At 34.7% G+C, this 13,789-nt stretch overlaps 1 protein-coding gene across 3 annotated transcripts; it reads right to left on the bottom strand.

The window, feature by feature from the left end:
- Positions 1–288: 288 nt before the first annotated feature.
- Positions 289–13,218, bottom strand: LOC145984362 (arylalkylamine N-acetyltransferase 1-like). Of its 3 annotated transcripts, none has more exons than XM_083118021.1 (2): positions 13,114–13,190; positions 289–1,017 (listed from the first exon to the last, which is right to left on the bottom strand). In XM_083118021.1, the coding sequence occupies exons 1-2, from the start codon at positions 13,130–13,132 to the stop codon at positions 320–322; spliced, it is 717 nt and encodes a 238-aa protein (XP_082974147.1). In that variant the 5' UTR covers positions 13,133–13,190; the 3' UTR covers positions 289–319. The 3 variants fall into 3 exon arrangements, with proteins under 3 accessions (XP_082974147.1, XP_082974148.1, XP_082974146.1); XM_083118022.1 differs by lacking the exon at positions 289–1,017 and adding an exon at positions 4,084–4,871 and having other exon boundaries at positions 13,114–13,210; XM_083118020.1 differs by lacking the exon at positions 289–1,017 and adding an exon at positions 8,991–9,963 and having other exon boundaries at positions 13,114–13,218.
- Positions 13,219–13,789: the final 571 nt, after the last annotated feature.

Below are 13,789 nucleotides of genomic sequence, written 5' to 3'. Positions count from 1 at the left end.
GGAAATTTGGACATGATAACTCTTCGGAAAAGTCTGTTGCAATGGAAATTACGTTGTCGGGCTATAGCGAGGAATGCTGGTTTTCCAACTGAGCATGATCGTTGGTGGCGACATGGGTATTCATGAACTTATCACCCTTCCAACATTGTCCTCAGAGATCCCGAGCGACCTTCTGTAGTAGGAAAGGGACGTACCTTTGCATTTCGAAATGCAAAGGTAAATATGAACTACAAATATAACATCAAATTTCAATTTGAAATATTAATATTATTTGAACTAAATGCACTTTTACATATCTTTGGTTTAACTTACAGCACTACTAGAGTTTTTTCCCCATTAGAACAATTGATTTGTGGGGATCCATGTTTTTAAAAACTACCTCACCATCAACTTTGTAGTCATCGTAAAGTATTTCTGCTATCGGCTTTAAACCAGCTTTCCGACCGGCTGCTGCGGAGTATATCCCAGTAAATGTTGTCTTTGTTCCCATTAGATTTAAGGCCGTAGCAAGCTCTACCCTTGCTTTCACCAACTCGGTCGCGATTCCTTTACCACCGTAAGAAGAATCAACGCAGAGGCAGTATGTTTCAAATATTACATCTGTTTCGTACAATGCATAAACATCAGCCATCGCATTAAGTTTATAATATAGAGTTAATATAATATTCAATAATCCGTCACCTATATCCTCCTTTTTGACTTCGTCTCCAGAAGATTTGAAAGCCACATGCCCTACGTGGATTCCAACTATATGATTAGTAGATTCATCTACAGCGACGAGTGTTACATTCTCTGGAAAGAATGCTTGTAAGAAGTCCACCATTTTCTGTGATTCCTTTTCATCTGCTGCCACATTTAGAGACTTACACATTGGTTCCTTCGGGACAAAATGCTTTAGAAGGAATTCTGCTGCTTCCTGATGTCTATCTTTTGACATATCCTCAATCTTAATGTTATCCTTTCTGCGCCAAATTCTACAAGGAACTGAATTTGGCCTTTGGAATTCTTTCTTATTCCCTGAAAGACAAAGCAAGTAGCATTTAACATTCTACAAGACAACCGCAGACACTCAAGATCAGTACCATTGTGTGTGTGTGTGTGTGTGTGTGTGTGTGTGTGTGTGTGTGTGTGATAATAAGAATGTATTTGTTGGTTGGTTGATTTGGTGTTTTAAGTCCACTTTATGCACAGTAAGGCTAATCGGGACTGGACCTACAGTTTAAAGTGAGATCCGAACCACTATGTGCCTCCACCGGTATCGAATTCGGGACCCCTTGATTACAAGGCGACGACGCAACCACTGCGCCATCTCGGAGGCCCAAGAATGTATATGTATATGTATATATGTGTGTGGGTGCGTTTGTGTGGGTAAGAGAGAGAGAGAGTGAAATTATAACATGTCTTTGTTTTTCTGAGTCAGTTAAGTGACTATAAATTTGTTGCTACAGCATCTATAAATATAAATTTAATGACCATATTGATTCAATATGGAATAAACTGGAGAAATTTAGCGTTTCTATGGATTCATTAAATCACATTCTAAATTCCTTACGATTTATACCCTTTTTTTGGAAGACAACGCAAATAAAATATCATGCAAGTCTGCCTAGTAAATAGTACAGGTTGTTGGAATATCAACGCGTGCTTCAATAATTCAATATAATGAATATGATGTATAATGATGATTCTTTATTCAATAAGTGGGTCGTTTTATTCATAATTTACATGTTTGTTACTTCCGTCTTGATTATATTGTGAGGAAATATTGTCATAAAATATTTATAAGTAAATTGGCGTACATCTATGAAAGTAAATATATTCTGTATGTATGTATATATTTTGTTATTTATCGTAGCTTTAGGTTAACCTCGGCAATTAGGATAAATAATGATTAGATTATTCAGTCACAATGATTTGTGATGTATATGAACCCAGAACTTTCGGAAGCGAACTCATGAGTCGATAAATAACTTAACTAGGGCTGAGCCGATACTGCTTTGAACCGATACCGATGCCGATACTCTCACCGATTCCAACCGATGCCGATACTTGTATAATTCCAATTTAAAATAACAAAAGCTAGTTATTACATATGTGTGTGTGTTTTTAGTATTGTTACATTTTGTAGATATGTATTTTTGTCAAGGGGCGATGAATAAATGAACCCATCAATCGATGCTCTCTTGCAACAATGCATCACAACTTTACAGATTTTTTATAGATCAGTGACAATCGATCAGAAGTTTCAAAAATGAGAAAAATATTATGAGAAGCTAAGAGCGAGGCGATCGTGCCCTCCCCCAAAATGTTGAAAAATTAGATCATGTCTCTTGAACCTCCTTTAAACTAAGGGATCACGCAAGAATAATTACGATTTACCAGCCCCGGACACAACGTCTAAAAAACTAACAGTAACACTGTAATGTAAACCCTACCTCGTCTCTTTTTTGTCCTTTAACAAAGAGAATAATAAATAATAAACGAAATGTAAGGAGAGAATGATAACTTGCCAGCCTCTTGCTTATATATAAGGTGATTGATTTCAGTACAGTGATATTCAGACTTGACTTTGCTTTCGACATATTACTTTCGACAAATTATTCCTAAAAATGTATTAAATGCTTGGTATTATCCCTTAGCGTGGAAGGAAATCCAAACCCACCACTACACTTTCCAGAAAGTAAGTGCAATCAACTGTTGTTCAAATAAAATTATTTCCTTGCCGCGTTCCCTGCGCCTAAACATGCCTGTTGAAACCCAGTTATGCAGGTCGGGACAATAAAAGTCTAAAGTTGGAAGGGAAAAGGGGAATTAGCCAAGGTACTTGAATTTCCAGGAATATGCTATATACTATGTCTGAGACACGTGCACCACTCACATGGGCGATGACTGTTTTGACTGCGGGAGGTCTCTAAATAGAGAAATGTCCACAATACATCGGTATCGGCTCAACCCTAAACTCAACGTGCTCGGCCACAAAGGCTGCTTCAGGATATTCTGAAACAAAGCGTCGTCCATATTCAACTTTATGCAATTTTTTGAAGTCATTAATTTAATGAAAATTTAAAACTCACCTCTTCATTGTAGGTATATACGAATATGAACAAGTGTTTAAAATTTAGTAATTCAATACGCACCAACACTTGAACAAATAATGAAATACATATGTGGAGAGAGAGAGAGAGAGAGAGAGAGAGAGAGAGAGAGAGAGAGAGAGAGAGAGAGAGAGAGAGAGAGCGGGAGGGGTCTTACACTATTTGTTTGAGTTTTGGAGAGTTTTGGTTCCTATGAAATTACTAAATTTTAGACACTTGTGCATTCTAATGAGTCTATAACGATACACTTAACAAGGAAGTAGACCTTACTTCCAACGTCTTCGTTTGTCCTTTTATTTGTGTATGCCCTTTATATCTCTCAGAACCAGTATAGAATTCTTAAAATGTTAGAATTTATCCATTGGCATTGGTATTAATGCATTTTTCTTATTAAGCACCTTAACTTAATGTTATATGTATTTTCTTGTAAATATTAATTGGATTGGATTGATTTGGTGTTTTAAGTCCACTTTATGCACAGTAAGGCTAATCGGGACTGGACCTACAGTTTAAAGTGGGATCCGAACCACTATGTGCCTCCACCGGGAATCGAACCCGGGACACCTTGATTAATAGGCGACAACGCTACCAATGCGCCATCGGGGAGGCCATTGTAAATATTAATACTGATATATGTTTCGTAAATAAGAACAGACTTATGCAATTCAAATATATTTTACAACTCTTCTGTACTTATGGTTCAGTAATATAAATGAATTGCGACAACCACATATAATATTGTCTAATCAGATATCTTCCACTTTTCACTTGCTGGTTGGTAAAACGCATTTAGTAATATTATTTTTTAAAAATTTTAAATTATTGATTGATTGATTAAACTTGTTGTAGATAACGTTCATAGGAATTATGATCAGTTCGTACTTCCATTTCTTCCTGCATCACTGTTGATCATATTTCAACTACCATTGGATACAATGAAAACACATGTTAAATAAGTTCATATGTAGTTTACTATACATTTCTTTGAAGACTTCGCTTGGAATTACAAAAAAACTACTGACAATTTACACAGAATAAAGTTACAAACATGAGAAGTATCACTAAGAGTTATATCCTATTGTTATAACTTCTTTCCCATTAATACTAATCCTTTGTGAGGATCCATATTCTTGAAAACCACCTCATCGTTAACTCTATAGTCATCATAAAGTATCTCGGCTAACTTTACCAAACCAGCTTTTCGACCAGCACCTGCAGAATATATTCCCGAAAAGGAAGTCTTTGTACCTTGGCAGCCCAATGCCGTACCAAGATCTATTCTTGCTCGCACCAGCTCTGTTGCGATTCCTCTACCACTGTAATCAGAATGAACGCACAGGCATAACGTTTCAAATATTTTATCCGCGCCAAAGAGTTCAAATACATCAACAATAGCATTGAGCTCATTGTACATCTGCAACATGGTCGAAATCACTCCAGTTTCTTCCAGTTCGTTCTTTTCTCCTCTTGACTCTTTGAAAGACACGTGTCCAATGTGTGTTCCGATGATGCGATTTGTGGTATTATCGACAGCGATGAGGGTTACCCTTTCATCCAGAAATGGTTGGAAGAAGCCAAGACCCTTCTCAATCTCTTTCTCGTCTTCTGCTAACTTAAAACTCATGCTCATTGGTTCTTTGGGGAAAAATTGGGTCCGTATCAATTCTAAGACTTCTGGAATCTTATCTTCGGTCATATCTTCGATTCTGATATTTCCTACTCGACGCCATATCTTGAAAGGCATTGAATCTGGTCTTTGAAACTTCTTTGCTGTGTCTAGTAAATAAGAAAATATGTGTATTACATGTCTACTTTTTCATTTGTTCTCTATATGCTTAAGGTTAATTAAAAATAATTTTCCATATACTTAAAAAACGACAAATTCTGACGATTGAAATAAAATATACACGTTGTAGAGAAATAATTGCATATTATGTTTATTTTTCAATGGCAAGTCATCGTTTCCTTAAGATAATGCAAACAGTAACATTTTAACAACGTAAGACGAACCTCTGTTAAGTTGGACATAATATATTTTAAAATTTCACTTCGTTGTATATTATTTAATACTGGAATTTTGTAATTTGTTGTAGAATATAATGTTATCATACTATCATTAATTATGATTAATACTAATGATAACATTAACATAATGTTACCATTAACGACATTAATCATCAATATCAAAATGTTAAATATATTATTCTGAATAGAATAGCGTTGGTCCAGTCAGTGGATGTCTGAGTGCCACGCGGAAGACCCGGGTTTGGTTCCGTAGATGGTTGATCTCTAGTGGGGAAATGTCTCTGTTAATGTCCTTACATAAGTGGTCCTCCGTCGCATCCCGAGTACATCAGGGTAAAGACGACCGGAGTATAGTACTGATTACATTATGCTCGCTATGAACGATTAATTGTTTTGTCTTATTTTACTTCACTTTACTGCCACTTTTGGCTAAAAGCAAAGATGAAGATGAATGCTAATTAGATGACATTGATCAAAGGTAAAAAAAGGTAAAGTGCTCCCCTGTGCATAGCTCCACGCCATAAAGGCGTATAGGGGGTGTGGGGGTAACGCCCCACACTTTCTTGATCCGGTCGTTAGTGGGGTGATGTGATCAGCATCACGCCCCTGACCGTCTTTACCCCCCAGGGTTTCCCCCAGGTACCCATGTTATTCCATTGATCAAAGGACAGTCAGAAACACACATGGACAGGAAACAACGCAAGTCTATATATATAGCCTATATATATATATATATATATATATATATATATATATATATATATATATATATATATATATATATATATATATATATATATATACACGTACAAGTATATGCTTACTTGTTCCAGGTTATAAGAAAGCCGGTTAACAGCAGAGTAGTGTGACGGGCCCTTAAATTTTCTAAAATTTTGAAAATCTGTTCGCCAAGGGCGCGAAAATTTGTCAAAGGAATAACATTTATGCTTTCTTTAGCAGTGCTGCTTATGACGTTAGTTTTGCACTTTCATTCTAAATGCCTATCTTCCAATCAGTCTTTTAGATTAACTTGATGAAATGTTCTTTGTTTTTCTTTACCTTCTAACCTTTACATGTTTACTTGCAATTTGATAGATTCAATATTGTTTGCTTTTTATAACCTATCCTAGGCCACCAAATCTACATCGCCAGTGATATGTAAGTGCCAATTGTTTTGATATAGATTGATTAGTAAAAATTAATTTTTAACAGGAATGCATAAAATAATTGCTTCAGAACAAAATTTTTGCTCTTGAAAAAAATATGGATTCCATACTTCCCATAAAAGATACTCCTATAAATTATACATAAATTCGTCCAGTTTTCTTTGGGTACGCCATTGTTGCCATTGACAATATAGAAAGTACCTTACCAAGAAGCAACAAATTGCATATAAATTACTTGAAAATCATTGAAATAGCCGGTTTCTGTGAAATAGCTCAATTCTAAATAACAAAATTGCTATGTTGATCTGATATCTACACTGTTGTTCATGCCCTTTAGACAAATGAGTGTGGGCAGTAGGGGCTATTTGCAGCATCCACCGTAATGTAACGCTAACAATTGAATAGCTTAAGCTTTATGCGAAGAAGTATGCTGCTACCTGTTTCTGGTTTGATCTAAAGTACATTTACATGTCCACGGTGCATGTTCTCCGCGGATTGATTTCATAGCGGTGAATTCAAAAGAACAAAACGAACATGTTCGAGGCATTGTATGACTCCAGTCTGCAAAGATTTGCAGTTGGTATTGTTGACATTTATAGCAGAGCCCTATTTGTTCAAGTCGTTCTGCTGTTACTGGCAAACAAGCATTGCAAGAAACCATTGATTTATGTTGCTAAGGCAAGCATATTCTACGTTGGACATTGATTACTCGAAGCATCTTCACTTTACATCTGGTAGTATTTTACAGGCTCATGCAACCTTGACAAAAACAGTTGTACTGTTCGCGGCATTTGCTGTACGTTAAGAAAAATAAAAAGGAAATAATGTTATTTGATTCAAAATAGAGATACAAAGGCTATCTGTAAAGGGACCGCTTTCTGAACTATCTTAATTTCTAAGTTGAGATTTTCACGGATTTTTAGTGAGAAGTTACTTTCTGCACTTCTAAGTGCATCTCTCTCTCTCTCTCTCTCTATATATATATATATATATATATATATATATATATATATATATATAGTAGACAGGAATAAGAATAAAGCTTAAGGTAGATTGTAAACTATTTTGAGATAGGATAGGTGTACTTAGAATGCTATAAACAGAAGTACTAAATGCTGCAACTGTTGAATTAGTGAAGAAAATCTACCTAAATCAGTGCAGAACATTAAAAGGATACTAAAAATCTTACAACCTTCAGAGTTGCAATGTAGATACAAGGTTTCAGAATGAGAATTAATTGCTAGGGCTATCATATACATATTACCCAACAAGTTTTTCAAGAGCTCCTCTTTCCCGAAGTAAGTTCTTAAATGTTACCTTAGTTAAGTGCCGAGAATGATGTGACTGAAGTCTACGTACTGTCAACGTTGAAAGTATATAGAGCCTTACCTCTCTATTTATATACAATAAAGGTTCGTTACAAACAAAAGGAACATTCTATTTAACTTTCGTTAAGGAATTGACGCTAGTTACTCGTGGTAGAATAAATTAAGACAAGATAAAATAAGATTAACTTTAATCTAGTAACATTTGTTTCTATGATGTTGGGTAGGCAGTTACAGATTATGTAGTACTTTACCTTCTGCATATGTTATTCATTCTTTTCACTATTACTTCAGTTCTCTCTTATTATATAATAAGAATTCACCACCACTACTAAAATCTCCTTTCTACATTAAATCATGTACAATGTACAGAAAAACATATTCTGTGTATTCTATATTTTAGATCTATCCTTAGATACATTGCAATAGTAAGTGCTTTATTTTTTCACATCGGTAATGTAGTCATCTAGAAACGAGATCGATAATTCATGGAGTCTTACCACTATACATTGCCTTAACGTTCATATAGCGCAAGAGATAATTTCACATTTTTATTTTTTCCCCATTTATCGTCTAGTGAGTTGACGAATGATGTTATTTCTCCTAACCTAATAACGTACTTAGGATTTTCAATCCAGGTTATTTGTTTATGCAAATTGAAGCATCGTTGTAAATGTGATTTCATTATTGTGCTAAGTTTGCAATAAATTCAACTACATATAATTTGTAAATATACAAAATTGACTAACATTTCGATTTGGGGGGAGGTTGGGGGGCTGTGATCCACAAGCACGTCTGTAACTGAGAGAGTACTGTCGGGGGGAGGGAGGATTTCTTAACCTTACTTTAGTTATATAATGGACAGCCTTGTTAATTCATTGAAGTAAAGTCACAATTTTAACTAAATTATGATATTTAAAGCATTATACATAATATATAGCTATAATATAAAAACATCTGATGGGATAGCCTACTTAGTATAATGTTGGAAGAACATACCTTCTCCTCATTTTCACATCGCTGTGACAATGCACATTAATATATGATAGAAAAGTAAACGAGTATGATGAAAAAAAAATTCAACATGTGAAAGGTTTCAGAACAGAATATAAAAAATCACACACAGAAGAAAAAATACTCGTCAAATGACGAAATTGTATTTCAATGAAGACAAATGAGAAATTGTCATAGTGCGGGGTTGATATTTCTCTTTTATGAAATATTATATTGAAAATTTAACTCATCATTCTGAGGAATCCGCTTGGGTGCAGTACCTTATGCAAATAAGTTACGTCTTATTTCAGAACCTTTCACTTAATTATAGCATTATTATTATTGGTATTGTATTTTGATTAAACAAAAATCTGACTTGCAAAAATTTCAAATTTATTCATATTACAAGGTGTGCTAATAATATAGTATATAATAGTATATTTCGTGCTAATACTGTCAGAGTTAAAAATACTGGCTTTCCTGATAATACGACAATTTTTAGACTAGCATATGCACTCAACATTACGTACCCTCATTACAGTGTTGTTCACATACTTTATTAGTATTAAAGTGTTTGCTATGAGATCACTTCATTATTAGTGCTTTGTGCATGTTGAACATTTTTTGTCAAAATTGAAAACAATTCTTGTTGTGAACTTCACAGCAGCCTTCTTCCCATCAGTACTATGGCCTTATGAGGATCCATATTCTTGAAAACTACATCACCGTCCACCTTGTAGTCCTCATAACGTATTTCGGCCAGCGGTTCCATCCCTGCCTTTCGACCAGCTGCAGCGGAATATATCCCTGTAAACGAGGTTTTTGTTCCCTTGAAACCTAAAGCAGTCGCTAGTTGTATTCTTGCGCGCACCAGTTCAGTGGCAATACCTTTCCCACCGTAAGCAGAGTCGACGCAGAGACAATAAGTTTCAAAGATAGAATCGGCTTGGAAGAAATCATAAATGTCAATCATGCTGTTTAGTTTGTAATATAGTTTCATGATAACTGAAAATTTGCCGTCTCCAAAATCTTCTTCCTTGCTTTTACCCGGTAGGGGTTTGTAAGAGACATGGCCCACGTGAATTCCAACCATGTGATTGTTGGTGTTGTCGACGGCAATGAGTGTTACCTTCTCCAGCAACAATGGTCGGAAGAAATCTATCACTTTCTCTGCTTCCTTCTCGTCAGAGGCCAAATTCAATGATGTATTCAGCGGTTCCTTTGGTACGAAGTGCTTTCTTAGCAATTCTATGGCTTCTGGTATTCTCTCTTGAGGCATGTCTTCAATTTTGATATTGTCCTTTCGACGCCAAACTCTGAGAGGAAGCGATTCTGGCCTCTGAAATTTTCTTGCATCATCTAAAAGAAATGTTTGATAAATGTATAAGTTAACTTGCTATCCATGTTTATCATATCCTTCCATTCAGCTCCAAACCTGATGTTTATATATATATAGTTTTAAATAATCCCTTTCTGTGAGAAAGCGTGTTGTTTTAATTAATTATGTATTAAATTAAGTTATGTTCATTAAATCTCATTAATATTACTTCTCTTGACAATCCAGTGGAGTGATATTCATATTCCGTCCTATAGTACATATTAATAGGAAATTACATGTTGAGGTACCAAGGAAAAGAGCAAACATTTGCGATTGCCGTTCTATTTTGACCAAATTTGCACAATTTCTTATCTCAGGTTTTCTGAGCATGAATGTAATATTTGCGCAGTTCTTGGAAAGCGATTTACGCTTTTTCATCTCATTATCTCAACTTGTAAATGAGATAAAGACCTTAGAGAACGCTCATTTAACATATCTTACACAGGCACACATTACATCGGAGTCAACAATCCAAAATTGGAAAATGCTCCTAATTTGGACACATTTTTGAAAATTTTTCAGTTCGTCATCAATTTTGTTTATTTTTTTTATAATTTCTAACTGGATATTTCGGGTGAATGTCATTTTCCACGCAACCAGAGCAGACAGTGGCGTTCTGGAGGCTGAGCTAGATGGAATTTTGGAATTTTCTGTCATATTTTGATTGACAAAATATAGATTGTAGGATACAAGAAATGACGATACAATGTTGCAGTGGAAACCTAAGGAGGGACTCATATCTTTCTTTTAACGATATTTAAATTTAGGATGAACCTGCCAGCGCAGTATTCGTACACTAAGCAAGACACTAATATTTGCTAAAGAATAATTAATAAATTAGAAATACCTAACTATCGAAACATCTCCAATCAGTGACGACGATTGGGGGGGGGGGGGCCTTGGGGACACTTTTTGCCTCCGCAGTATGGCCTCTCTAAGCCTTATCTACAAGAGAAAGTAAACTGTCCTTGTACTCCTAGTTTTGGCACCCAATCGCCGATACTGTCTCCAATAAAACATAATAAGCCTTCATACTATTATCACACAATGGAACTGTTCACATTAGAAAACAATCGACCCAACCCACAGTGGCAGAGTCGCTGAATTACCCATTTAAAGGAAAATTACTTTCACCAAATTCTGATATTGTATTGAAGAAATATAATATGTCTAGAAAATATTTTTCAAAATGAACAACTGTTATGATGAACTGGAAATTTTAGGAAAAAAGTATGCAAAATTTTTAGTATTTTCAAATTATAGATTTTCGATTGTGATGTAATATACGCTGGTCTAAGATCTACAAAGAAAGTATTCTCCGAGGTCTGAATCTCATTTAGAAGCTGAGATAATCGAAGAAAAGCTAAGAAGTTTCTAAAAGACTTGACAATTTCAGAATGCCATAACTAAGAAAGGAGTGCATTTTCCTCGCAAAATTATTACATATTATGAAAATACTGTACTCAAATATCCAAGAGAAATAAATTCCTTGAATAATATTTTTTTAAATGTCATGCTTCTACAAAGTAACAAAGTACAAATATTACTTTAATATCAAAACAATTATTTACTATTGTGGAAATAGAATAGAATTTTCTTGTAACAACATTTCGAAAGAGGCTGATTTTACACTCTCGCTTCCTTTATTGTTCATGATTAGTTGAAACATGTAATTTTTACTATCGAAGTTGAATATACACTCAGTGTACCAAAATGTATTTACACTTGAGTGAAAAACAAAAAACAAATTATTTTGCAAGCACCATTAATATATTGCTGCATACATTTCGTAAATAACAAATCTACTTGGTACTTGTCTTCCAGCATGTTCTTCAGAGTGAACGATTGTATCAAGAATACAGTGTTTTATATTCATGGCCAAAGTGTGCTAACTACTTCCGTGGCGGAGTGCACTATGAAGCCAGGTGTACGGGTTCGAATCCTGGCTTGGGCATGGTTTTTATTTGTGAGTGTTCCTTCATCATTTCATTACTCATCTTCATCTTTGCGATTAGTAAAAATGGCAGAAAGCGACGCTAAACAACAAAAATCAAATGAGGTACAGATAGATTTGTGTATACTTAAATTATATGAGCTTAGTGGTGAAGCTCTCATTTTATCACTTATTCTTCTCTTTTCGCATACTTTAATTTAAGAAATATGTGCTCGAAGAATCACGTCAATATTCTAAATTGAATATATTGAGAAACCATCTTCTTTTTAAAGAATTTTCATGTTGATTACCTAACCTTTTGCATATTTGTAATTGCCACCATGTTACCGGAGTCGTTAATTTATTTATTCAAAATTCAGAATTTTGGTATGGTATGGAAGATAATTTTGAAGCAGTTCCTTCTGAGATGGATCCAAACTTTCAGCCCCACCCTTATTAATCTGCATATTTTCTCATAGAATGTATAGAATTCGTCTTTGAATTACACCTAGTTCACCGTGAAGTATGGACAAACATGGTCAAATTAAATGTGATGATTTGTTGCATATTCGAAATATGAGAGCAGGACACTACACAGTAAGAAAATACCAAAACCTTATTAAATTCTTGCCAAACGAGAAAAATATTCAGTCATCTGCCGTTATTCTCTCATGTATTGCATTCAGGAAATTTATCTTAACGCTACAAAAATAAATAAATATATTATACAACTTCTCATACATCGAGGGGTTATTCTTTCCCTTAAAATTTGTGTCTAATTCACCATTGGGTTTTCATAATTTTAATGTGTTTAAAAGATGAGAAAATGATTTAAAGTGAGGAGCTGAAGAGAGACAATCCCAGTAAGTATATACATGGTAAGTTAATCTACACCTTCTTGTTTTTATTTATTTAATATTTTTAGTTTAAGTACAGTAGTTCTACACTTCAATTAAACATGAGCATGGGGAATGTTATTGATGTGATCTGTGTGTGTGTGTGTGTGTTAGCATGCGTGTTATGGGAATTGGAACCCAGAATTTCTGATTTCGTTGTGCCCTATACGCAACTTGCAGACCATAATAATTACATGCATCTACATTATTTTTCACAAACCCATATATCTATTCCTTGTAGTATGTATGACTTAACAAACCTGATCTTTTCAATGTAGGTAGCATGCAAACACTGTACTCACCTGCGTTTTGTTGGCTCATGTTGCTTCAGATGAGATAGTGTTCTGATAGACCTTTCAAATTTGCTCTACAGCTTTTCTCACTCGGGAATTTGAAGGCTCATACTGCTCTACTTAAAGTCAACTTATCTCGAATCAAAGGTCACTTTGATAAGCTTGTTTGAATAACGTTATCCGGTATTACGTTCTGTATTTGCTTTAAGAATGACTATCAGTTCTTAAATTATGCCTATGATGAATTTTCATTAATTTTTCTTGCTTTTCTCTGAACTGAAAGTATGGAATTTACATTTAAGTAATAAATATGTTTTGAAGATAACTGTTTCTAACAGCTACGTGAATGTTGATTTTGTACTTGATAAAGCTTGCTTTGGTAAGTGGATAAAGGATTATCATTCGTACATTTTACTCACAATTAAATAACTGTAAATGTCTGCAAATATTTTTTGGACCAAATAAGAGTGAGTGAGCAATTGTATACACAATCCGTCTCTCAAATTAATATAATTTTGGCAGGGATGTGTGATGATCTAATTAATCGCACACACGTTACTTTTATATATCCGTGTAGAAAATTGTGGCACAGTATGGTTCGAATTCTAGCCGAGCTTGTATTTTCGATACATTGCTTCTTTTATGCGCCAAAACGTAATGTAACAGTGTGTATTTTTTCAGGAGC

Source organism: Lepisma saccharinum, chromosome 2, assembly GCF_977018435.1.
Source record: "Lepisma saccharinum chromosome 2, izLepSacc3.1, whole genome shotgun sequence".
NCBI lineage: Eukaryota > Metazoa > Arthropoda > Insecta > Zygentoma > Lepismatidae > Lepisma > Lepisma saccharinum.
This window is presented reverse-complemented; position numbering and strand designations above follow the sequence as displayed.